A 23834-nucleotide genomic window follows, 5' to 3' on the forward strand; every position below is an offset into this window, starting at 1 on the left:
CCCGATTGTGGACGAACTTTCACCAACAAAGAGTGCTTTGATGTGCACAAGACTTTACGAAAAATGGAAGGACGCTTTGCGAGGATCTTTTCATCTGCTCCAAGTGCAACAAGTTTGTGAATATGCTCAATCGCCCGGATCAGGTTCATAACTGTGACGAAATGTACTGCTCAACCTGCAAAGACTGGGTGCCTCAAAATTCGCATAAATGTTACTTCCAACCTCTTGAACCAGAAGAATTGGATGCTAATCCGAAGTACATTTTCTTTGATTTCGAAACTTACACGTCGGTCGATGGTACTCACATTCCAAACTACGTCGTCGCGCAGTATTCGTGCGGAGATGAATTTCGTTTCCCTCCTGACGGTACTCCTCTACTAGATTATGACGTCATCTCCAACTTCTGCACATGGCTTTTTCGCGAAGAGCATCGAGGCTATACGATAATTGCGCATAATCTGCGAGGATACGATGGACATTTCATTTTGGCCCACATGATAGACAATAACTTGAAGCCAGACATTCTCTGCCGTGGTAGTCAGCTGCTGAATATTCGATACAAGGCTTTGTCTATCAACGCAGTGGACACTCTCAACTTTGTGCAGTTGCCTTTGTCTAAATTTCCTAAAGCTGTCGGCCTTAAATCTGATGAGAAGAAAGGTGACTTCCCTCACAAAATTAATCAGCCGGAAAACTGGGATAAAATTATTCCTTCCCGAACCCGTCTTCTTACGGTATTGAAGCAATGTGTGCCACCAAAAAAGTTGAATTTCTTAAATGGTATAAAGACGAGAAAACAAGAAGCAACGGCGTTTTCGACTTTCGGCAACAGTTAAGCAGCTACTGTTCAATGGACGTGTCAGTTTTCCGGAAATGTGCTCTTAAATTCCGAGATGATTTTATGGCTCTAGCGTGCATTGATCCTTTCAAATCCGTAACCATTGCTTCAGCGTGCTTGAAATTTTTTCGAACTTTTAATCTCCGCAAGGAAGAAATCGGAGTCATTTCAGCACACGGTTATCAAACTAACAGAATCACCAGCATGGAAGCAACACAGTGGCTGACCTGGGTCAACAAAACTCAAGCGGATTGCCGAATCGAGCATGGACGGAATGGAAAAGAAAAACGCATCAATGAGTATTTTGTGGACGGCTACGATCGATTTACTAACACGGTTTACGAATACAATGGATGCGTTTTTCATGGACACCCGGACTGTACCAACGCAACTGACCGTTCACCTTTATCAAACAAGACTATGCAAGAAGTTTACGAAGAATATCAGATCAAAGTTTGTTCCATAAAGGCTCGGGGCTTCAACTTTGTGGAAATGTGGTCATGCCAGTGGGGCGAGCAGTTGAAGGTTCCAAACATTCGGGAGTATATGAGCGACATGTCCCTACGCAGTCCTCTCCAACCAAAAGAAGCATTTAAAGGCGGTCGTACTAACGCAAACAAGCTACTTTACGAATGCGGCCCGAATGAGAAGATCCATCACTTCGATATCGTCTCTCTGTATCCTTACGTTAACAAGAACTGCGTGTATCCCATCGGGCATCCGAAACTTATAACAGCAGATTTTAAGGATGTAAGCGAATATTTTGGATTTGTAAAGTGTACAGTGCTTGCACCGGGACATTGCTTGTTTCCTGTTTTGCCTGCAACTATAAACGGCAAGTTAATCTTCGCGCTCTGCCGCAAATGTGCAGAGCATCGGCAAAACGATTTTTGCACCCATAGCGGCAAGGAACGATTGCTGGAAGGTGTGTGGACTACTCCCGAATTGCAACATGCAATTTTACAAGGATATAAAGTTGTTGCTGTTCATGAAGTTTGGCATTGGGAAGCGCGGAAAGAAAAATTGTTCGAAGACTTTGTTAATACATTCCTCAAAGAAAAAATTCAGGCAAGCGGGTGGCCGAGTAACTGCGCCACAGAGTGTGAGCGGATAGAATTTGTGAGAAAAGTGAAGGACGTGGAGGGTATTGAACTGGACTTTTCACAAATTGAAGACAATCCCGGACGAAAGGCTGTTGCAAAGCTAATGCTGAACTCATTCTGGGGTAAATTTGGACAAAATGACAATCTTCATCAGACAAAAATTTTTTTCAAGCCGAAAGACTATTATGACCTTCTTGTATCAAAATCTACATGGATTCACAATGTCCATATCTTCAATCCTGAATGCGTCATGGCAACTATTTCCAAAATCGACGACTACTTAGAAGGATCGTGCACTGCTAATATCCCTATCGCTGCCTTTACTACAAGTTATGCACGGCTGAAACTTTTGGAAATGCTGGAGCTGTTAGGAGAACGAGTACTTTATTTCGACACTGATTCCGTTATTTTTGTTCAGCGGTCAGGTGAGTGGCAGCCACCAACAGGTACGATGCTTGGAGAATGGAGCAACCAGTTAGAATCGGGAGAGAGTCATATTGTCAAGTTTATTTCTCTGGGGCCCAAAGTTTATTACTACGAAACAGATACAGGAAGGGTAGAAAGCAAAATTAAAGGCTTCACTCAAAATGGATATACGGAGAATATCCTGACCAATTCTGGGGAAGGACTGGTTCAGACAGGTCAGAGTATGGACTACAGCCTTTGGAAATCGCTCTTGGAAAATGATGACCAAACGCTGCGCGTTGTATATCCCGAAACAATCAAGAGAAATGTCAACACTCATGAAATTAGCACCGTTCAGCTGACGAAAACTCTCAGACGAGTATACGATAAACGGATGCTAATGGACGATTATAGTACTTTACCGTTTGGAACTCGCAAGGAGTAAGTTAGTGTGCCCGTTCTGTACTTGTATAAAAAAGTTTCGCACTATTTTTTCGTTTTTGACAGCTAGCGGCCCATATTCGAAGGGATGCGCATGGACATGATGTCGCTGGAGCAAGTGTCGCAGTTCCGCAAATTAATTCCTTTAGTATGATTTTGCAGTTTGTAACTTTTAGCATATAATAAAAGCCAAAAAAAAAAACATTTACATAAAAAAAGCAAGAAAAAAAGAGGGCGAATGCCCCAAATCTGTACCGGCTTTAGCTTGTCTGCGGCCAGGTTGAAGTCGTTATGGCTTTGGGCATTCGTCGCTGAAACAGAAGCTTTTACTGATAATATATATGTGCTGTATGAAAGCACACCGAAAAGATGAAGAAACGTTGAGCACATATCGGAAGCGCAAGGTACTGCATCGAATGTAATGGAAGAATAATGTGAGATACCAAAATCGGAAGTATGGGTAGCAAAAGCGATGAGATGATGCGCGTTCAGTTCACCAAACTCGTATTCAAATCAAAACATTTGTGAAAACTACGGGAAGATGATATGAAAAACTTCCGTTTTGCATCATTTTGCTGCAAAAACTTGTAGTTTTTCAGAATGAAAAAACGAAGATTTTTGTTTTGGGATTCCCATTGACTTAACATACATTTTCATAAATTTTCGGTAGTATTTCGTATTCACTTTTGGGAGTTTTTGGTTTCAATCAAATTGTTTTGTAAAACTCCGATTTCCGCACAAGCAAATGAAGCAAATATCGCATTTGCTGCACATTCTTTTTGAAAGGCAAACCAACTTTCGCATATGCTTGACGTGATAATCCCAACTTTTTTGCATGTTTGGCATAACATTTCCAACTTTTTTGCATGTTTGCCGTGACATTCACAACTTCCCTGCATATTTTAGCGTAACAATCCAACTTTCCTGCATGTTTCCCGTGACATTCCCAACTTTTTTGCATATGTGACACAACATTTTATGCTTTCCCCACAAGATAAGTATAACATTTCCAACTTTCTTGCATGTTTGACATGACAATTCCAACTTTGTTGCATATTTGACGCAACATTCCTATGTTGCCTGCATATGTGACACGACATTTTATGCTTTCCCACAAGATATGCATAATATTCTTGACTTCCTTACATGTTTTGGTACGACACTCTTAACTTTCCAACATGTTTAGTGTGAAATTCTCAAGCATCGCAGGTGTTTGTCGATGGGAAACGAATGAATGTTTGGCGCCAGTCAGCTAATCGCAGATCATTAGATTACAGTAATGACGGGAATAGAATGCACACCTGGCCGTTGGAATGTGGTAATTATCGCAGATGTAAGGTCACACCGACATTATTGATGGGAACAAAAAGCGTGCTTGGCGCCATTCACCTAATTGCACATCATTAGATTACGGTAATGATGAGGATGGAATGCACACCTGGCCGTTGGAATGTGGTAATTATCGCAGATGTAAGATTACACCGACATTAATGATGCTAACGGAATGCATGCTCGGCGCCAGTCAGCTAATTGCACATCATTAGATTACGGTAATGATGAGAATGGAATGTACACCTGGCCGTTGGAATGTGGTAATTATCGCAGATGTAAGATTACACCGACATTAATGATGCTAACGGAATGCATGCTCGGCGCCAGTCAGCTAATTGCACATCATTAGATTACGGTAATGATGAGAATGGAATGCACACCTGGCCGTTGGAATGTGGTAATTATCGCAGATGTAAGATTACACCGAAATTAATGATGCTAACGGAATGCATGCTCGGCGCCAGTCAGCTAATTGCACATCATTAGATTACAGTAATGATGGGAATGGAATGCACACCTGGCCGTTGGAATGTGGTAATTATCGCAGATGTAAGGTTACACCGACATTAATGATGCAAACGGAATGCATGCTTGGCGCCAATCTGACTTACTAAAATAACAACAATTAATCTGAGATCAAAATGAACAACTACACTACATTTGGAATAAATAATGTAATAATATGTGCTCATGATACAGTTAACAATAGCGTGTTTCATTGTTAATGTAACTTGCAAGATATGTGACGGACGGTACAATCTTTTATTTTGTTCGCTCGGCACAGCAGCAAACAGCAAAGTAAATAGGGATAACGTAGCAGCGTGGGTATTTTCGTTATCCGTTGCTACGCCACAGCGGACATCGGTCAATATTCACATTCATGACAATACGCTTCGCTGCACTTGTACGTACGAATACTTGCACTCTACACTACAGTTATCGAAATATTATTATATCTGGTTTTCCTCAATATCTCTATATAATAATCGTGTAAGCCTTAATCTTTGTTGAGTTCACCAGCTCGATATGCTGAACCAAACTGCCATGCCTATCAGACTATGTATCACGTGATGGCTCTTAAAGTGTAGATTAACCATCACAAATCAGATTTTTCGAGAAAAAGATACGTTTGAAAGAATTCGTTCAAAAGCTTTAACGTACAAAGTTTACGGGAAAAGCTGAGAACCCACCATTGTTCAACTATTATTAGCTTTAAACTTTAAACTATTATTAGTTCAACTATTATTAGCTTTACTTCTAAGAACTGCATGCTGTTTGCTCCGCATGATTTCTGAACTATCGTGAAATTTTTTGATTAATGCAGTCCCCCAAACGAACTACAACAAAATAATGTTCGGCTAAATTTAACGAGTGAGGTGGAGTTGGATCTGGCGCAAATTTCATTAAATAATGTTGAATGAATCATTGTTATTAGATAACTTGAGATTTCCGGAATACTCGAACTTCGAAAAAATATATAGCGTATTAAAAGGCGGAACCGCGTGCGACGCCGAGCTCTGGTAATTAACAATTGCAAGGATTCCCTGTGTATTATTGATAATATTATTGCGTGTCGTTTGAACAGATGCAGTACACAAAAAGGCGGAAAAGTATAAGGGTATAATTTATGTAGAAAGGCAACTTTATTTTACATTCGTTACTGACTCGTATCGATTTAAATAGCAACTTCCAGTAGTGGAAAACTTAAGCCGGCAGGACGGGCAACGCGAATATGCGTTGGAAAATACTCAAATTAACAGAATATTATACTGCAGGAAATTCAATATTAATGGCTCATACAAATTTTAACACCCCAGGGCACTTGACGTAACACTCTACGCTACTCAACCAACTTTTTCTGGAATTACGCTAGTATAAATCATAAAATAAATTTAATGATCCATGAAATTGGCCTATAAATGATGACTTCAAAGAAATTAACGGGAGAAAAACTGATGCATTGTGCTATTGCGGCCAAGGGCGCTTGTATATCCCCAAACGCATCCCTTTTTGCACCCAGACAATAATCACGCATGATGAGTTTGTTAGAGCATACAGAATAGTACAGACTGGTGGGCGCACCCTTAATTTTTGTCTATCGTAGTTAGTCTTTATATGGCTTCTTATTCCATCATAACAGACGCTAACGTACCTTGTTTAGGGAATTTCTTTTCTAAACATACCTTAATTAGATATCGACAGACCTGATTTGCTTTGCTTATCAAATTTACAAAGACAACAACGCATCGATATTACCATGTAAATTGATAAATTATCCGTGTACGACACTCTAAGTACATGTAATGCCTGTGAGTTCAAATAATAACGTATGCATGTGAAAAAATTAAAAATTATAAAGCACCGAATATGCACGTCTACAAACTCAGAAACAACTCATACTCGCAGGATATATTAAAAAATGAACGTACATTTGTATTTAATTTCAAGTATAATACATGCGTAATTTGGTTCTGTACGCATGCGAGGGGGAAGTAGTATTACAAAATACATAATAAATACGAGTACAACTGAATTATTAAACAGTGTGTCTTAACAGCAAAGCGTTCCCCTGTCCAAGAAACGGCTACTTTCTTCCATAACCTCCTGAAATCGCATGGATCGAACTTTCTGGAAAAGGTTTTTTGGACCGGTTGCAAAAAAACAATAATTATGGAAAAATGGGTGGAGTGGCTAACGTTGCTGTTGCTTTGTCCGGTAAGCTTATATGGGGGCCAATGTTTGTCCATATAAAACTAGTTCTACTTCGTCTAACCGAACCGACGTTACTTTTAGAACAAATTTCAGTACTTATTTAAAACAGAGAAATAAATCTTTATGTTTTTAAATCGTTTTTAAATCTTTTAAAACGTTTTTTAAAACGTTTTTAAATCGTTTTTTCAGAAATGCGTTTTTAAATCTTTACACAGTCCATTTTTAAATCGAAAATTTAAATATTAATGATGCACTCTTACTATGCTTACAAAATTTTTCTTAGATTTGATCGAACATGCGCACGACACACAAATATACAGATAAATCCCATCAAAGATATGACGAAAATGTTTTACTCAAACGAAGCCCATTGCTTACTGCAGGAAGCCCAACCATCAACGACTTTGACGCTGCTACAAACATGGGTCAGGAAAACATTGAATGATTTCGAAACATTTTAACAGCCACCGAATCCGGGAACACAGAAGATCTCCACGGGCTGGGAATTTCTGATGCCGAGTTGTCCGATATTAAGTTCTTCTGGGCCAAGCTGATTGCCACCGGATTTGTGGTTCAACGATAGATGTTTATAGATAGCCTTGAACTAAAAACTGTTAAGTGTTAACTGATATGCCAAGCCGCAATTCTGAAACATTCTTTATTTTCGGATCGCAACGATCTGACTTTGAATTTTAAATCTTTTGCTTTAACTTTAATTATGGTGTATACCAATAATTTATGGTAAGGGTGGATTCAGTGCATTCGTAAAGGTCAAGTGGCTGTGCAGTCAATGTATTTTGGTACCTAAATGCTACGGTATAGTAAGCAACTTCTCCATATCTGCAGTGCCGTTATTGTTAGGGCAAAGGCTAATGTTTTTTGCATAAGGTCACTAGCAAAGAGGGTAAAATATTATTCATTTTAGTATCTACTGTGCAGTATACATTGCTATACAGTATACATGATTAAACTGAAATACATGACAGACGGCCCTCAACGTATATGTGCACGAGTTTACCACTTTAAAAAAGCACTAAAATTAATTAAACTATGCGGGGAGCATAACAACAGCAACATGGACAAGTTGCCGGTTTTAAACGCCATAGAGTTGTAATGCAGTACGTGACACTCGTACCACAAGACAGCAAACGGTAAACTGCGGAAAGCACACTATACAATACAATGCAATATCATACAGTATTGTACATAAATTTTCCATAATTTCTTACCATTACAGTTAGCTTTTGGCTGTACCTTGTACGGTGTACCCTATTACCCCATCAATAATAAAAATATGAATCATAGTAATATCGGTACATCAATTTAGACGTTAAGTCATACGGGAAACGTATGAATCACAATCACCCTTAAATCAGTGTTTTTTTGTCTAGAAAAAGACAAAATTTGTCCTGGAAGTTTTTTGTCGTAATCCGACATAACATAATAATTTTGTCGGTGCAAATTGTGCCCTCCCCGCCCCCAATCGTTTATGAAATTAATTGCGGTTGTTTTCTAAATATTAAATACAGTATATTATCCGGTATATGTATTCTGTAGTACGACACTAGTAATTTTATTGCGCTTGTGCGGATTCATTTGTTTAGGCGCTTTTCTTTAATCAGCAGGGCGATTTGGATTCGGTAGTTGTGGTGTATGTATAAATGTTGCAATAGTTTTCGACTGATACAGATATGTAACCGGCATCGAACAGTTAATTAATCCCAGTTCGGGCAAAATTATATTCATCCTTTCCTGGAAAAAGAAATTTTGCTCACTGTATTCTGCAGACAGCTGCCGGTTTCTGTGTGGATGGTTTGTACAAACCATCCACTCCAATTTGGCTTGATGAGCATTAAAATTTAAACTTGAGGTTCGATTGTGAAGCAATTAGAGATTCATAACGGTGCAATGCGAACAACAGCCGTGCAACAGTTCGCCAAAGCAAAGAAATACGAGCATCGTAGGCAAGCATCAATTCGGAATAAAATGTGGCTGCACTGTTCAGACGATTTCAAAATCTTTTCCCAAAGACGCATTGGCACAGCCTGATGCTCCCGGTTGTTATCCCAATAAATTAAATAGCTCCATATGAGCTGCCACCGGTAATTATTTATTTGGAAGCGTAAGACCAGTGACATCAAGATTTAGTGGTGCAGTGCTGTATGGCGCTTACGATCGACTGAAATATCAAGTTTTGAGTTTTCATCACACTTGACAACTTTTGCCGCGCGCAATTGAACTGTATGGCGCATTCAGCCGTTGCGACGCAACTCCGTGTGAAATCCTGATATGAGACGTTTTTGATAACAGTAATGCGAGTGTTATCATGTACGCGTCCGTGCGCGCCTGCTGTGGGAGGTCAGCCATTAGCTGACTAATGTCTTCTGTTAGTTAATAAACAGAAGTAGGAAAAATAAAAATAAACAAGTATTACAGTACTTCGGCGGTTTTCTTTATAGACTGTAAGTATACTGTTACTGTGTACATATATAAGTATACATATAGCCGTATAGGTAGATATGTTAAGTATCAATGTATCGAGCTGTATTAATTTAGTTAGATGAGTTTAACTTGACCGCCGGTATACCAGGTATTTGGGCTTTTGAAATAATTTAATTTTGCACTTATCACAAGTTTATAAACATGCAGTTGTTATAGAATTTAGCAGTTTTTACTATATATAAAAGCGGACCGTTTCGGTTTTGTGCTTACCATGATTAAGAATCATTAGGAATCGGTTTAATTTACAGATACAAGGCCATTAAGTTTTTCAAGTAATTAACGTAATCGGTTAGTATTTCATGGCGCGTGTGAAAAATTACACATGCCGACTTCCATTTACAGTGTCTACTCATTTTTTAGCTGCTTCCAAAATAAAGAATTCCGTAAGTCGTATCTCGGTTATCGTGCTTGTTCTCTGTAGTGTACATCGATCTCTCTCTAGATCTGTGAAGGTGATTAATGTAATATAATATTTATAAAGTGCTACCAGCATATATACGTAGCATTATGTGGTATACGTTTATGCAGGTGCATAATGATGCATACTGCGCCTTATGCATAATTACTGATTAGAGGCAGATTTCATGACTAATTATTAAGAACCAAAAAAACGAAGAAAAACCTAATATTTTAACTTTTAAAGTACATCAAGATTTATAGAGGTTTTTCTGTGTATACTGTTTTATAGAGGTTTATCCATATATTATTTAATAGAAAAGGGTTTTAGTATAGTAATACGGTCGGAACTCCCGCAACGCATTGTAAATTATACCGTACGTACGTGCGCAAGCAAACGCGCGCAATGGGAAGACTGGAAAGTGCAGCGGCTGATCACTTTATATTCACAGTTTTTCACAACGACGACGCATAAGCGTGTAACTTCAGCATTTTCGTTTTTTAAAAATTAGAAAGAAGGCAAAAATGTTTAATGTAAAACGTAATATTATATAAAGTGCATTCAAAAAGCTTGGGCCAAGCTGAGCTTTGGCCAATAAAAATGCAGGTTTATGTGTATAAACCAGCTGCCGACAGGTGCTTGGCAGTTGGCAGCTGAAGTTAGTTTTTGTACATATTTTCGAACAAAATTTGTCAAACCACGACACTTCTCGTTACGAACGAGATAAAGTTATAACTGCCTAGGTGTTATCAGTCAGCGCTGTAAGCGATTTGCATGAACCGACATGCACACTTGTGAATCGGATGCGGTTATCTGGGAGCCACTCATCCGAAACATATGAAACTGTCTTTCCATATAAATGTTATTGATAGGGTTACAGTACTGTATGTGCATCAGTACTGTCTACCACAGCTGCAGCTGCATGGTGATGTACAATTAGCGTAAAAGTGTCGATACTGTCCTGCCGTTCTTTTTCTTGATCACGGAATGCTTTTCTTAACAAGCGTTGACTGCCTTTATTTATTTTTCGTTAATCCAATAAAAGAAAAATAAATAATTCGCAAAAAATTGTATTAATGTTGACGCAAGACAGCTAGCGCTACCATCAATACTGAAAACGTAACACTGCTGGCTAACCGCGTGGATTGCGAAGAGCACTTCAACGTTTTTTTTACCAGATCATTTTTCACCATTAGCTCGCCTGCATATTGTGTATCTGGCACATATATTTTCGCTTTCGTTAAGATATGCGACACGTATTATTAAACTTAGAGATAATTAGTGGATGATTGATGGAGGCGGATGTCGGACTAGCGATCCGCACAGTATTATTAATAATCACATACGTTATTATTACGTAGGTATCGTTTTCGTTTTACTTTGACTTTTGGCAAGAATCAAAACACGATATACTGTTTACTCGACTGAACTGCTGTTAATGCCGTTGCGTAAAATGGTTCTCTACCTTTAGATTTTTTCGTTGTAGCATGTCTTCTCCAGCTTATGTGGAGAAAGGAGCTTTGATATAGAACTTCTTAAAGTTGTGGTTTTAATCTAAGTTACGTTCTATACAGGAAGAAATTGTCCACATGGAATTCGATGTGAAACAAAATCGCCTTAATATTAAAATCTATCTTACTAACCGGCACAGGTACACTGTTTCGGAAAAAGATCGACCTTTACCTTTTGAAACGGCTTCGTTAATTACTACAACCGGAAAACAGTCAGTTGCATCAGGACAAAAAGTATGTTTATAGCGGTATACTGCACAATGTTTACATCTGTCATATATGATATCGATAGGGGAAAGTTTTGAAAAGTGATCTTCGACAGTTATGCAAAGTTAAATGGATAGTGTTATTAGTCTGCACTATACAAAAGGCTTATAATTGCACAGCACGGCGCTTACAACCTGCAAGTACAACCCAGTCGCTAATAGCCGCCGGCTTAATCATCGGATTTAATCAAGAAGACCATCAAAGAAACACCAACAATACAGTATTCTCTAGCTGTAACGCGGTCTCAATCATCTTCGCATGTCCAGCGTCTTATATGCAACATAAGAAAAAAATGCCATCTTGTCTACAAGAAAGAGTAGACTACGCTTACGATGCCTGTTTTGCGATCCATTGTACTAATCTGGCACTGTTCAACAGAACGTAAGATATTACAGTTGAATGTACTTCTATTCAAAAACAGTTTTGCTCACTTTTGTTACGAATGTTTCCGTATAAACATCAATTATTTTCCAACACGCTGATACCTTATTCAGAGCAAATTACAACGATAATCGCTTTTTTTATAGTTAACTGCGATTCACTGCTGCCTGTCACCCGTGTGCGTTGCGAAACATGTCGCGCCGCGGCAATAGTCCTAGCCGTCATATGTCGCTTTGGTTCAAGTAGCACTGAATTAAATATTTGTAGCACACAGTAAGCATCAACCGCATCAGTCTGCGCTCTGCGGCAGTCGCGCCAGCCCTGCTCTGTGTTTATTTATTTTTTTTTGTTTCTGCTCTGTGTGTATCTGCAATTTATTAATCAGATGTCAGACAGAGGGTTCAACTTACAAGAACATTGCGGTGACTCTCAGATCGCTACATCTTAGCATAACGTTTCAGATCAGCCCTCTGCCGGTTGATCCAGAAACGCCGCGTTGTTAAAGAAGATTTCGGAAAATACATAGCAGGAGTTTAGCAACCGGCGTTTAACATGAATGTTTGATGTTCACCGGCTAACCGCTTAGGCGCCCTGTAGAGCAAAGGGTAGCCGATTAGCCCTTCTTGGTGTCTTTTTTTGAAAGGGAGCAGGGAGCTGCAGGACACAAATACCTACCGCCGATTTGAACCAAGCTGCAAGAGTCACAGAAGACGGTTTTGCAGGGAAGAATGGGTCTGATTACCCGGTTTGCTATTTTTGAAACGTTTTGGACCGTTACGCAAGGCTGAGATGTAGCGATCTGAGGCCACCGCAATGCAATTCATTAATCAGATTACAGACAGAGGGCTCAACTTACGAGAGCGGTAATGAGGTAAAGTGCGCATGCTTCCTTGACATTGCGGCTCATTATCTTTTTGCCGTCTCTTGAAGCGGCATGACATCTGTAATACTGCATAACACAGATGACACGCCGCAATAGTCGTTGCCAACGATGAACCGTTAAGTGACTGATAACGGCATCGCGAGCTTAAGACGGACAGAAATGTGGTACGCTATCTAACTGATCCAACTTATAAGGTCAACGATGTATGATTTCAGCTGCTATTTGTCGATTACCTGCTTTTAACGAAACACTATTATTGTAAACAGCTGTATTTGTATACATAAATGTTGTTTTTTACGAAACATCGTATACTATTACCTACCTAAAGTTTAGTATTCTCATGATATTTTTACAAACTTGCCGCCGAAAGTATAACTCCTGTAATTTACAGCTACTTTATTTTAAATACCTGCATTCAAAACAAAATTTTTATTGCGGCAATTACACCAAAAATGTTGAACAGGACTGCCATGATGAATTCTTTATCTTTATATTCATACAACCTTACCATTGAAAAAGAACGTACTTACGCTTGTTACGCACCGTTCTGACGGATTTGGCATCGCGTGGCCAGTTTTCCTAAAAGCGTAGTCTAAAAAAGTTTTTTATTTTTTCGGTAGGTTTGCCTTCTGAGTTTTTGTTTGTTTTCATTACCATTGAGCACAAGCTAATTTTCTGCACAGAAATACAGAGCACTTAACAGATTTTGTAACCACCCGGAGAATATTGCGGATACATGTGCCTATGTACAATATTATCTTTGTTGGCAATGTTCGCGAATGTCATAAAATCATCTTAATTGTCATTTGTTTTCATTTATGTTGGTTTGAAAAATGTCCATCGGCCGTGTAGGTTGAGAATTAAATTCTCTCTATTACATATTACGTTGTACAGAAATATTAATTTTGTTATTTAAGCAGTAAAAATTACGTAAATCGAGAAAATTACGTATGCCGTGTAGAAGTAGTTTTACTAAATGGTAAATCATTGCGAAAAAAAAAACGTTAATAATTTAATTACAGCCCTGCCACGCCAAGTTTAGGCATCCATAAAAATTCCTCTACTTTCTCCAGTAAAGTTTAAAATTTTTATTTAACTGCTGCATGATAGCTCTTGGTCTGCACGATCTTTCAAAATTTTATTTCGATGCCCAAAGCTGAAGTACTGGGAACGGGAGCTAGCTGTTTGATTTAGTTATTAGTACAAAAATCGCAGTGCTTATTGAGAAAAAATCAAGCTCATCCAAAAATATTTCTAAAATTGGAGGAGGTTAGGAATATCAACCGATAGCGTGGTTTTTTAACGGGTCCTTTCTACATTTCATCCAAGCACTAACATTTTGCCTAATGCAACCCGCGCAAAAGGCAACAGCATTTCTCTGTAGGTGCTCTCTAACAAGTCTATGGAGGATGCACTTTCCTGCGACGTGACCTCGAGCACATATCGCGCCAGAATTTTCTGCTAAACTATAAAAGACACCCCCTTGGGTCACACAATAGTTCTGGAAGAAATAAACGCAGAAATATAAATTGGTGTATTTCTCAGAGCCGCAGTTATAGGCGGCCAAAAAAAAATGACCACCAACCCACCCCCCTTAGTCGCCTTATGGCTCATTACTGTCGTGTCAAACGACAACAACTTTGACACTGCTGGATCTGCAATAAAGAGTTATGCTAGAAAATTACAAATATAAATTTATCTGAATTTTATTTATTTATTTGAATTTATTTTACGCAACTGACCAAAACTTGGCGCGGCAGGACTGTACTTTCGTAAGCGGCAAAGTTCGCATATAGTATGTACGTACTCACAGGTACGATGTAGAATAGCGCATCCGCTGGCTGTGTTCCATTGTGAACCTACTCAAGGCAGTGGTGAGTGGTGACCTATACGAAATTATGCTGCGTATCCTTAATGATACGATTATCGGCAAGATTCACACGCCGTTAAAACGGCATGAATAGTGTAGAAATCATTAAATATATAGGGAAAGCTCCGTACACCACTTTTTATCCTTTTTTAAAAAATGGTTTTTTTTTTACAAAAAACCACCGAAATCTCCTATCACCAGACTCTGTGGGCACCACTATTGAAAAATAATGATTTAGTTATTATTACGGGCGAAAACTCTATCGTCTTGCGGCCTGGCCCTTCTGTTTTGATGCTATTACCGGGTGTCCGCTTCCGGTATCCCTGGCAACGTTTTCGGATTTAATCTCTCAGTCGTCCCAGACAGGGCGGTGTTTAAGTCATTGCTCACTCAAATGCCAATAACGAAACTATACCGGCAAACTACTACCTGTACTTTCTTTGCTTACTTATTTACATTACGCATGCTGGACATTAGGGACCTTGAGCTATACTTTTAAAGACAAATATATTGTAATTTACTTAGATACAAGCTGAGCACAGATAAATATAGGCTCACGATTATTGGCAATTTTAATTATTGTGAACTTTTACTTGCACTGTAATGCAACTTTGTCAGAATGGAAACATTGCATTAAATTCAGCGAGAGGTGGTAGTGGTAGAAATGGTAGAAACAGTTCGTTGAAATTTTGAATACAGCTTGTAACTTCAAGTTAGGGGCGTGTTCTCTGAACAATAACCGAAGAACAGTGGCCGTAACTACTGTATACTGTTGTAACTGTCATTTCTGAAGCGCATTTTCCAGTTCGCCAATATGCACGTGGTTACAAAATCCCGTGTTAGCCATATGGCATTCATGGTAACAAGTGTTTGAGTGACCACTGGGCGTAACAAAATAAAGTTGACAAAGCGCTACAAGCCCAGTTACACTTTCCCAGCAGTCTAAAAATTATGTTGCACTTTAATTCGGCAAACTCGAGTGATTAGAAGCTGAGATCACTGGCCGGGAAGAAGAGAGGCCAAAATCCTGACACAGATAATTAGTAATCATATAACAACGTATTTTAAGTAAAAGTAAAGTACTACGTGTACTTCCTGTAGGCACGAGCAATTATATTAAGGAGTATTATGCGGTGTCCACAGACTGCCGGTATTTTTATACCGTATACGCGCCACAGAAATGACGGTCCGAGACAGAACGTGGTGCGAACAGTGATGTTATGAGACTTTATTTAGTGGGAAATAATACTGATCTTTTTTTGTGCAGTTTTATCACGTGTATCGTACACGAATGCTTTCGCAATTCACATTTTCGTATTTATACGATGCCGACATCTTGCACGCGTATTACGCCAATTGGGCATGTATTATATTGATGTACGCTAGTTGCTACTGTTGGTATAACGACGGATTGTTTTTTTTTCTTGTTTTAATCAAGATATTCGCAAGTCCTTCACCTTTAACATTCGAATACCAAAACAAAGACGCAACAACGACAACAACAAAGTAATAATTAGAAAAGTTAAACAAGTTCGTGATTCGGCCGCTGCGGTGGTCAAGCATTTTACAAATTAGTTTACATACATAAGAAAGTAAACAAAGTATAGGGAAGGAATTAGGAAACGTACAGTACTTATCCAAAGTAAAGGCGGCGACGTCCGCTCCGGGTGATCCGATGGCCACACAGCGGGCAGGCTTTGTTGAACTGGGTGTCGATACACCCATTGCAGAATACATGGCCGCATGTTGCGGCGGCGGCATAGCCACCGGCATCCATCACCTCTTGCAGGGCATCCCAGCACAACGGGCACTTGGACGGAGTCGGCGGTGGTGGAGGCAGCGCCTGCGGCGGTGGAGGTGGCGGAGGCAGCGCCTGCGGCGGTGGAGGTGGCGGAGGCAGCGCCTGCGGCGGCAGAGGTGGCGGAGGCAGCGCCTGCGGCGGCGGAGGTGGCGGAGGCAGCGCCTGCGGCGGTGGAGGTGGCAGATCTAGAGGCAGCGCCTGCGGCGGTGAAGGTGGCAACGGAGCCACCGAAGACGGCTGCGGCAACGGTTCTACGCGGTACATGGGTGGCGCTGCTGAGCCACCAGCAGGCACTAGTGCACGGTACAGGGTGGCAGCTGCGAAGGGACGGGGCGGAAGCGATGCTGCCGGGTTCGATGACCGCCCGGGGACTGGGCTACGCCACACACGCGAGGGTCCCGGTACTGGGCTGCTCGGCGGCCGGGCACCCGGGGAGGAAGAAGCAGCTTCCGCGGCAATGGGACGGGGTCGGAGCAGTGGTGGGGAGAACTCCGGGGACCCTGGCGGGGGCGGTGACCACCACCCCATGACCCACGACCACGGGGTGAAATCCGCAAAGGCTTCCCGAAAGGGTGAGGGAGCCCGGGATTCCTTAACGGGTGTCTTGTACCCGTGGCTAAACAAAGGGTCGTCCGGCGGGGGAATCATATCTACGATTTCAACGGACGGGGTCGGAGATGGAGAATCTTCCGGTCCGACGTCATCGGCCGGAACTGCTGGTCCGGGGGCGTGGTAGAAATCTGCGGGGGCATCCGACGGTTCTGCCGGCAGGGGAGCCCAGGACGGCCCTGCGGACGGAACGTCGGCCGGCGGTGCGGGGTCCGGAGGACAAGCCGCCGGATCCGGCGGGGGCGATGTCCCTCCAGATCTCCATTTCCAGTACGGCTAAAAAACCCTCGAAAGGCATGCGACAGTGCCCGATGAAAAGTGCGCTTTTTTACGCGCCGCCCCAGACGCTCCCGCACACGGGAGAGCGCTTCCTTGCGGGAAACGTAACCCGTGGGCGGGCGGCTGTCTTCGATGCGGAATAAATACAGCATGGCTGCACATAGCCTTGCCAGCAAAAGTCTAGAAACCATGATTGCAAAAACTTTCAGGAAAAAGTAAAGAAAAACCTTCGATCATGACTACGCCGGATTTTGCGTTTTTATAGTTGAATAAAAGATTTGAAGAGAGTAGAAAAACGTTTGAATAACGCCCATGAGGTGTTTCATTTCGAAAGGATGTCAGACCAAATAAAGCACAGGAATGGCCGAAAAATCCTGCTGATTTTCGACCATTCCTGTTTTTCGGCCACATTGATTGGCCGAAACCTTCTGAAAAAAAGGCGGAGTGGGGAGTGCGCTTGTTGTCTGTGGAAACCGTAGTGATTATGCGGCAATGGAAACATTAAGGGAAAAAAATACATTTAGGGACATTTAAGCAGCAAGCATCTATGCAAATACAACGGGGAAACGTGAATTTGGGTAACGGGTACGATCCCCGACCAGGATAGGATAGTGGAGATAATTCTTTTGTAAATAATGTTTCGTTTTGGTACACAGTTTGTACTCGTATCATGATGCTTGATAAAGGTTCACTATTTATGGAAGTATTTTGGCTGCAGTTTAATATAAAATATATAGTAATTCAGCATAAATTTGACAAAACCAAAAAACAGTTACTTATCTAGTATACGTATATGCAGAAAAAAAAGTGAATTAGTTAGCAAAAATTTATTAAGTTGCATAATTCCACAAAAAGTGTATACACTTTTTAGTTAAAATAGTTATCTATCAAGTAAAATATGTACAAAATATGTAAAATAATTAGGACAGTTATTTATTTTTAGTATAAATCTATAATCGCGTATAAAAAACTAGATAAAATGCAGCTAGCTAATAATAATTATTAATAAGTACGAATTCAATGAAGCATATATAAAATCTGAACGAAAATATATACAAATTACATAAAATTTGTAAAATATTTTAATTTGCACTGGATTTTATTCCGTTTTGGCGGCAAAAATTTCAAACATCACAGGTTTTAAAAAAACCAAAACGTCATCAGCTGAATGTGCAATCAAGTATGGGATGACACGCCCGTAATCGTGAAGGCATTCCCGATGACATCATACAAATGACATCATACTCGCGCACTCGCTTATCTCGAGGAAGAGCCCACTGCACTTGTACTGCACTCAGAGCAAAGCAGTAATAAAACATAAGTTAGACAGTTTTTTAGGTAAAATATATATAAATTACATAAAATATGTAAAATAGATTTTATTACGTTTGCGCTGCTCCTCTTCTTCTGTCGCTGTACCTGCAGACCAGCGCAATTTCTTTGTGAACTCGGGAAGTCAAAAAAAATGTAAAAAACACGAAATATCAGTTGTATCTTTCCCAGCCATCAACGTGTTAAATTCGCTCCGCATCCGAGTTGTACTCTGTACATTAAGGTCAGCTTTAACTTGGGCAAGAAGCGGCGGGCTTGCTAAACGGGACCCTATCATTTCGGAAAGAAAGTATCCGGAAACCGTTCATTTCGGAAACGGTTCATTTCGGAAACCATTCAATTCGGAAACCAAACATTTCCGAACCATAAAAAAAACAGAAGCAAACCAGTAATACCATGACAAAGTAGTAAAAACGTAAGAAAACATATCATTCGAAAAACAAACCTGAGAAACAAATAACAAAAATAACAAAACCTAAGAAACCCAGTAATACCTACGAAACCTAATAAAACACTAGAATAACATAAGAAAACCTAAGAAATCTTAAGAAAACCTGTTTGCGCCGGATGGATCGGGCGGAACTCAGATTGGCGTCGTGACTCGTCACATAAACTGTACGTTAGCAGACTGAAAATCGTTTAAAATGCTCATACGGATGCACACTTGCAGCGACCGGTGACCTACAGATGAAAAATAAATCGAATCGAGAGTGCTGAGAGACTGACCAACCTGCTCTCGGGGAGGCGGTTAGAGCACACAAAAAAGATCCACAGGCAGCATACGCTGGCTTGTCGATCAGCCATTTGGTTGAGCCGTTGCACAGATCCACGTAAGGCAGATAGTTTTTACGCGTCAGCCAGTGACGTTGGGTTACGGCGCCGTATGTCGCGAACGGACATAAATCAACCCGTAACGCCAACTTCCACCCGAACGTCAAACTTGTTTTGTGAAACCTAGAATGTACGTACATACGTAGTACGTTGCCTGCGGCCAGTCGTTGATGGGATTGTGAATCATGATCCGCGAGTGCGCTCGTAGTCCTCGTACGTGTCCGCGTGGCTGCACCGTGTAAATATCCTTCACGTGCAGTCTGACGACAGTGGCGAGCAGGATGTGCAAAATGATATCCGACTCTGTTGGTTATTCAAGTGAATATAATATTATAATGCACTGTTATATTATCTTTTTGCACCGACGCCTCGCCATTATTCAGTAGTGCCGGGCACAGTATTAAAAGAGTAAAGATATCTGCCGGAATGCTGATACCGGTGTACTAGTATTCACCTATAGCAAAGTCTGCCAAAGTCCCGAGTCACTGCTTGCCAGTTGGCACTCCAGTCACTACTTTAATATCTGCGCACCTTGATAATACATACTGTATCTCAATATTTTTGTGGATCTAATCTTCCCCAAATCCGTTCTGATTCTACTCTGTTGCCCACAGTGTTGTTAACTTGTTACTCAGGTTTGGCTAATATTTATTACTAGCAGGAAATGCACATTACGACGTGCTGTGGCAGACCGGAGCGCAGCTTATTGAAGGAATTAGAATATTAGATCTTTCTACATACCTCCTCCTCCGCGAAATCACGTGTTGGTATACGTTTATATTAGTCCATAGACGGCATACTTATTCATCGGGCAATCTCCGCGATGCAGAATTAGGACGCCCATCCGGCTAACATATACCCCCGTGTCGTTACGAATTGCGAACTAACTGTAAGTAGCGCTTTTTTTCCACAACTGCAGCGGCCCAAAAAGTAAAAAAAATGGAAGTTACATTGCTTATGGCAAGCAGCTAGATGATATTATCATTAGATTCATGTACATTCCCTACATTCTTATTTTTTTGGAAATTATCTCCTAATTCGAGATTCAGTTTGTGATACTGTTGATATTTTTATACAATCCAGCGTCTTTCAAAGTTTCCTACCTGTAGCTAAGAAAAACCTTTTGGTTTCCAGAATATTTCTAAAAACGTTTCAAACTATCAGTACTTAGCGTTTTAACTGCACAGAAATTTCCAGTAAATTCTGGAAACGTCTCGCATGAGAAAATACTAGTTTTGCAAGATAGCAACCTGATTAATAGCTATTGAAAATTGTCGATCACATCAGACTTATAATTCTATTTTTTTAAATTCCCGAAACCTTTAAAGGTGTTTTTAAATCCGCTCGGAAACCGCAAAACAACGCTAAATTTTTCCAAAGCCAGCTCCAAAGCTTGTACATTTCCAGAATTTCTAATGTATAGTAAAATATAGTGCAGTACTTATGTATAATACCTGTATGTGTCCTCCTAAAGAACGCATTGTCTGAAAAAAGTAAGAAATAAACCTCTTAAGAAGGTTATTGTATATGGTATGATAATGCAATTACTTACTGTAACTTAATAATATTTACCATAAGCAAAAGTAATAATCTCTTAGAAAGTTATGTATAGCTATACGATATAATGATGTAACACTTACTGTAATTTAATAATGCTTTTTGCTACTGCTAAAACTGGCAACTTTGTTTTAAGGGACAAGAACTACTAATTCATACGACCAATTGTCTCTAGGAGTCAGCTTCTTTGTAGATTTTGGTTGGAGAATTTGTACGCCGTTATTGTTATAGCTCTTCCGTGTATGATCCAAACCCAGCGCAACCGATACTTGTAAAGACTGGAATAATTATTATTGCGATTAAATAATCATGATAAGTCAACAAACTGGGAGACTCTGGTCGGTGGTCAGCCTTAAATGAAAACTGGGATCCTCAGCTCAGGTGGCAGCCCATTTCCATTTCCATCAGGCTGCGGCCCCCAGTTTCCATTGGGCTTGACGTGGACGGGCGTAGCGACCCTACACATCGTACTACGTTACTACTTCTACTGCCCTTACACTACGATCCTTATTACGTCGGCTACGCGGGTCATGACCCCGCCTTCGAGTCGTGCCTTCTCAGAAATCCCCAGCAGGAACATCGACCTCGATTCGATGTTTGGACGTGACCGCGACTAATGGACGTAAGTCACGTAACATAACCTTTTGTTCTTGCATGTACGACATGACCTCTTGTTCTCAAAAGCCCACGATCTTGTAGATTAGTGGCTAGTTTTTAAAATCTCTGTTGTTCTTCGATAGCAGTTGTACGACGAGCGAGGCATCTGCGTATGGCGAGAGTTTATATAAGCGCAGCGGCGCCCATTGTAACATCACGAGTTGTAATCCCAACAATATTACAGACTTTTTCTCGATGTGATTAACTTCACGGTTTTACTCTGGTCTTCTCGTTCAAAAGAGCGATTTCGCTGTCAGACCTGTGGGTGACCTTTCACTTAATTTTTGAACTACTCCTGAACTTCACTGGCGTGCATCACTCAGAGTCAGGTAGTCTCGGAGTCAGATAGGTGACCTTTAGCGCTCATTTGCATTTTTGACCATTTAGTCCCATCATCTTCATGCGCTGTAGCGCCAGGTTGATGGATCATACTTTTACCGCTTCTGCTAACATCTAGCGTGAAGTCACGTAAGTATGCTCGCATTTCTTGCATATTTCTCGTGTTTGCTGCAGGGATTCCTGAGTTCCAGCAGTTCTTGTCTTGTTCCGGATCTTCTTCGTAGTAAAGGCCATCCCATTTTCCCTACAGTGTGAGATAGAGCATCTTACCGATTGTGTCGTGGTCGGTATGTGTATGATTTGAAGATTTCCTTTATACAACGTCTTTCCTTTATACACGACAGGCTATCGTACAAAAAAATGCAAGCTCGGAGTCGGTTACATCGGCAACATGAAGTTATACTAAAAACGTGAAAAAGACCAACAAAAGAAAAATTACGGTCGTTCTCACAATTTTTGTAAAACTGGTCGAATTTAACCGGAAAGCGTGAAAGCTATCCGCATTTTTACATGTTTAAAATAGTAATTTTGCAGCTGGCCTCGCTGGGATTTTACATTTGAAATATTTTTCTCAACATCTATTTTATTGCTGTACGAAGTATTCTACATATTTTCTAATTTCTTTCATTCTTCCATACCTCGAACACAACTGGCCACGCGCTAGCCCGATCGATATTTGTATTACCATTATCGCTACCAATTTGCATGATGATCTTTGTCATGGCATTGAATCATTGCATTGATTCAATGCAATGACAAAGGTCATCATGCAAATTTACTGCTAAATTGGAATTTCCACCTCGTAAAGAAGGTAAAAAATGAACATAATGGAGAAAATTTGCCGTACTGAACCTTCATAAAATGTTTTAGCATATTTAAAGAAAAGTCGTTCTCAGCATTCTTAATCTGGTTAATGCGGCAGCGGTCTCGTGCCACGGGGGATAGTACAATTCTACTTTCAGTGCCGGTGACTACAGTAAAACGGTCCAAAGCATTACTAACACGTCAGATGCTATAATCACAGATCACAGGCTGGCTACTTTAGTATACATTCAGGACCTACCGCGTACCATTTGTAGATCGAGCCAAGTAAGACCTGTGATTTGCCAGAGTTTTGCACATGGTATGTTCCATTAAGGCCAAGGCTAGTTCGGCTTAATTCAGATGAAGAAGGCCGGTTTTATAAGTTTTTTAAAATCGTATCTCTTTCTCGATACATCTGTCTGTCCAGTTTAAATCGAGAAAAATTCACAACTTAAAACTGGTAAGATCGGTTTACAACACACAGTTTAAAGTTTGAATCGAAAAAATCACGTTAAAAAATTAACTAGTCTGCAGGGAACCATACAGAATTTGAGATAAACCACCCAGAAAATCGTAAACGCAGTTCTCCTGCACCTTGCGAGGGCTTTTTTTGATAAAAAAATTTTAAACTTCAAAAACTTGAAAAAACACTTTTAGGGTTTCGATTTCCGTATATAACTTGAGTAAAAACGATTTTTTTCAAAATCGCTCTCGCAATTATACTTCCATGGTTTTTCTTAATCCAATGCATCAAGTTTCACAATTTTGTTATATCCCCTGAATTAGGAGTTAGTTTTCAAACTTCATTTGGTGCATTTTGAACGGTAGCCTTCGACAGTTCATGCAAGTTTACATCAGTCAAAGGCACGTTGACTGTTTTAGCCCACCACACAAACCAAACCATAGTGACTGTCCAGACAGCCGATTGTTCGCTTCCTACCACACTTCGGTGTGATCAAAATCTATTGTCTTCGGTGTTTGCT

General features: G+C 40.4%; 2 protein-coding genes and 1 pseudogene across 2 annotated transcripts; 2 read left to right on the forward strand and 1 right to left on the reverse strand.

Moving 5' to 3' along the window:
- The first annotated feature begins 854 nt into the window (after positions 1-854).
- LOC129599985 (uncharacterized) lies at positions 855-2920 on the forward strand. Its single transcript, XM_055498360.1, has 2 exons — positions 855-2787; positions 2854-2920. The coding sequence occupies exons 1-2, from the start codon at positions 902-904 to the stop codon at positions 2855-2857; spliced, it is 1890 nt and encodes a 629-aa protein (XP_055354335.1). The 5' UTR covers positions 855-901; the 3' UTR covers positions 2858-2920.
- Positions 2921-6575: 3655 nt separating this feature from the next.
- On the forward strand, positions 6576-7661 carry LOC129599993 (IDLSRF-like peptide; annotated as a pseudogene).
- Positions 7662-16123: 8462 nt separating this feature from the next.
- Positions 16124-17483, reverse strand: LOC129599994 (uncharacterized). The gene is made up of 2 exons (XM_055498368.1): positions 17385-17483; positions 16124-17328 (listed from the first exon to the last, which is right to left on the reverse strand). Exons 1-2 carry the CDS (start codon positions 17481-17483, stop codon positions 16276-16278), a joined length of 1152 nt encoding a protein of 383 aa, XP_055354343.1. The 3' UTR covers positions 16124-16275.
- Positions 17484-23834: the final 6351 nt, after the last annotated feature.

Source organism: Paramacrobiotus metropolitanus, unplaced genomic scaffold (genome assembly GCF_019649055.1).
Source record: "Paramacrobiotus metropolitanus isolate TYO unplaced genomic scaffold, Prichtersi_v1.0 Parri_scaffold0000159, whole genome shotgun sequence".
NCBI classification, from domain to species: domain Eukaryota; kingdom Metazoa; phylum Tardigrada; class Eutardigrada; order Parachela; family Macrobiotidae; genus Paramacrobiotus; species Paramacrobiotus metropolitanus.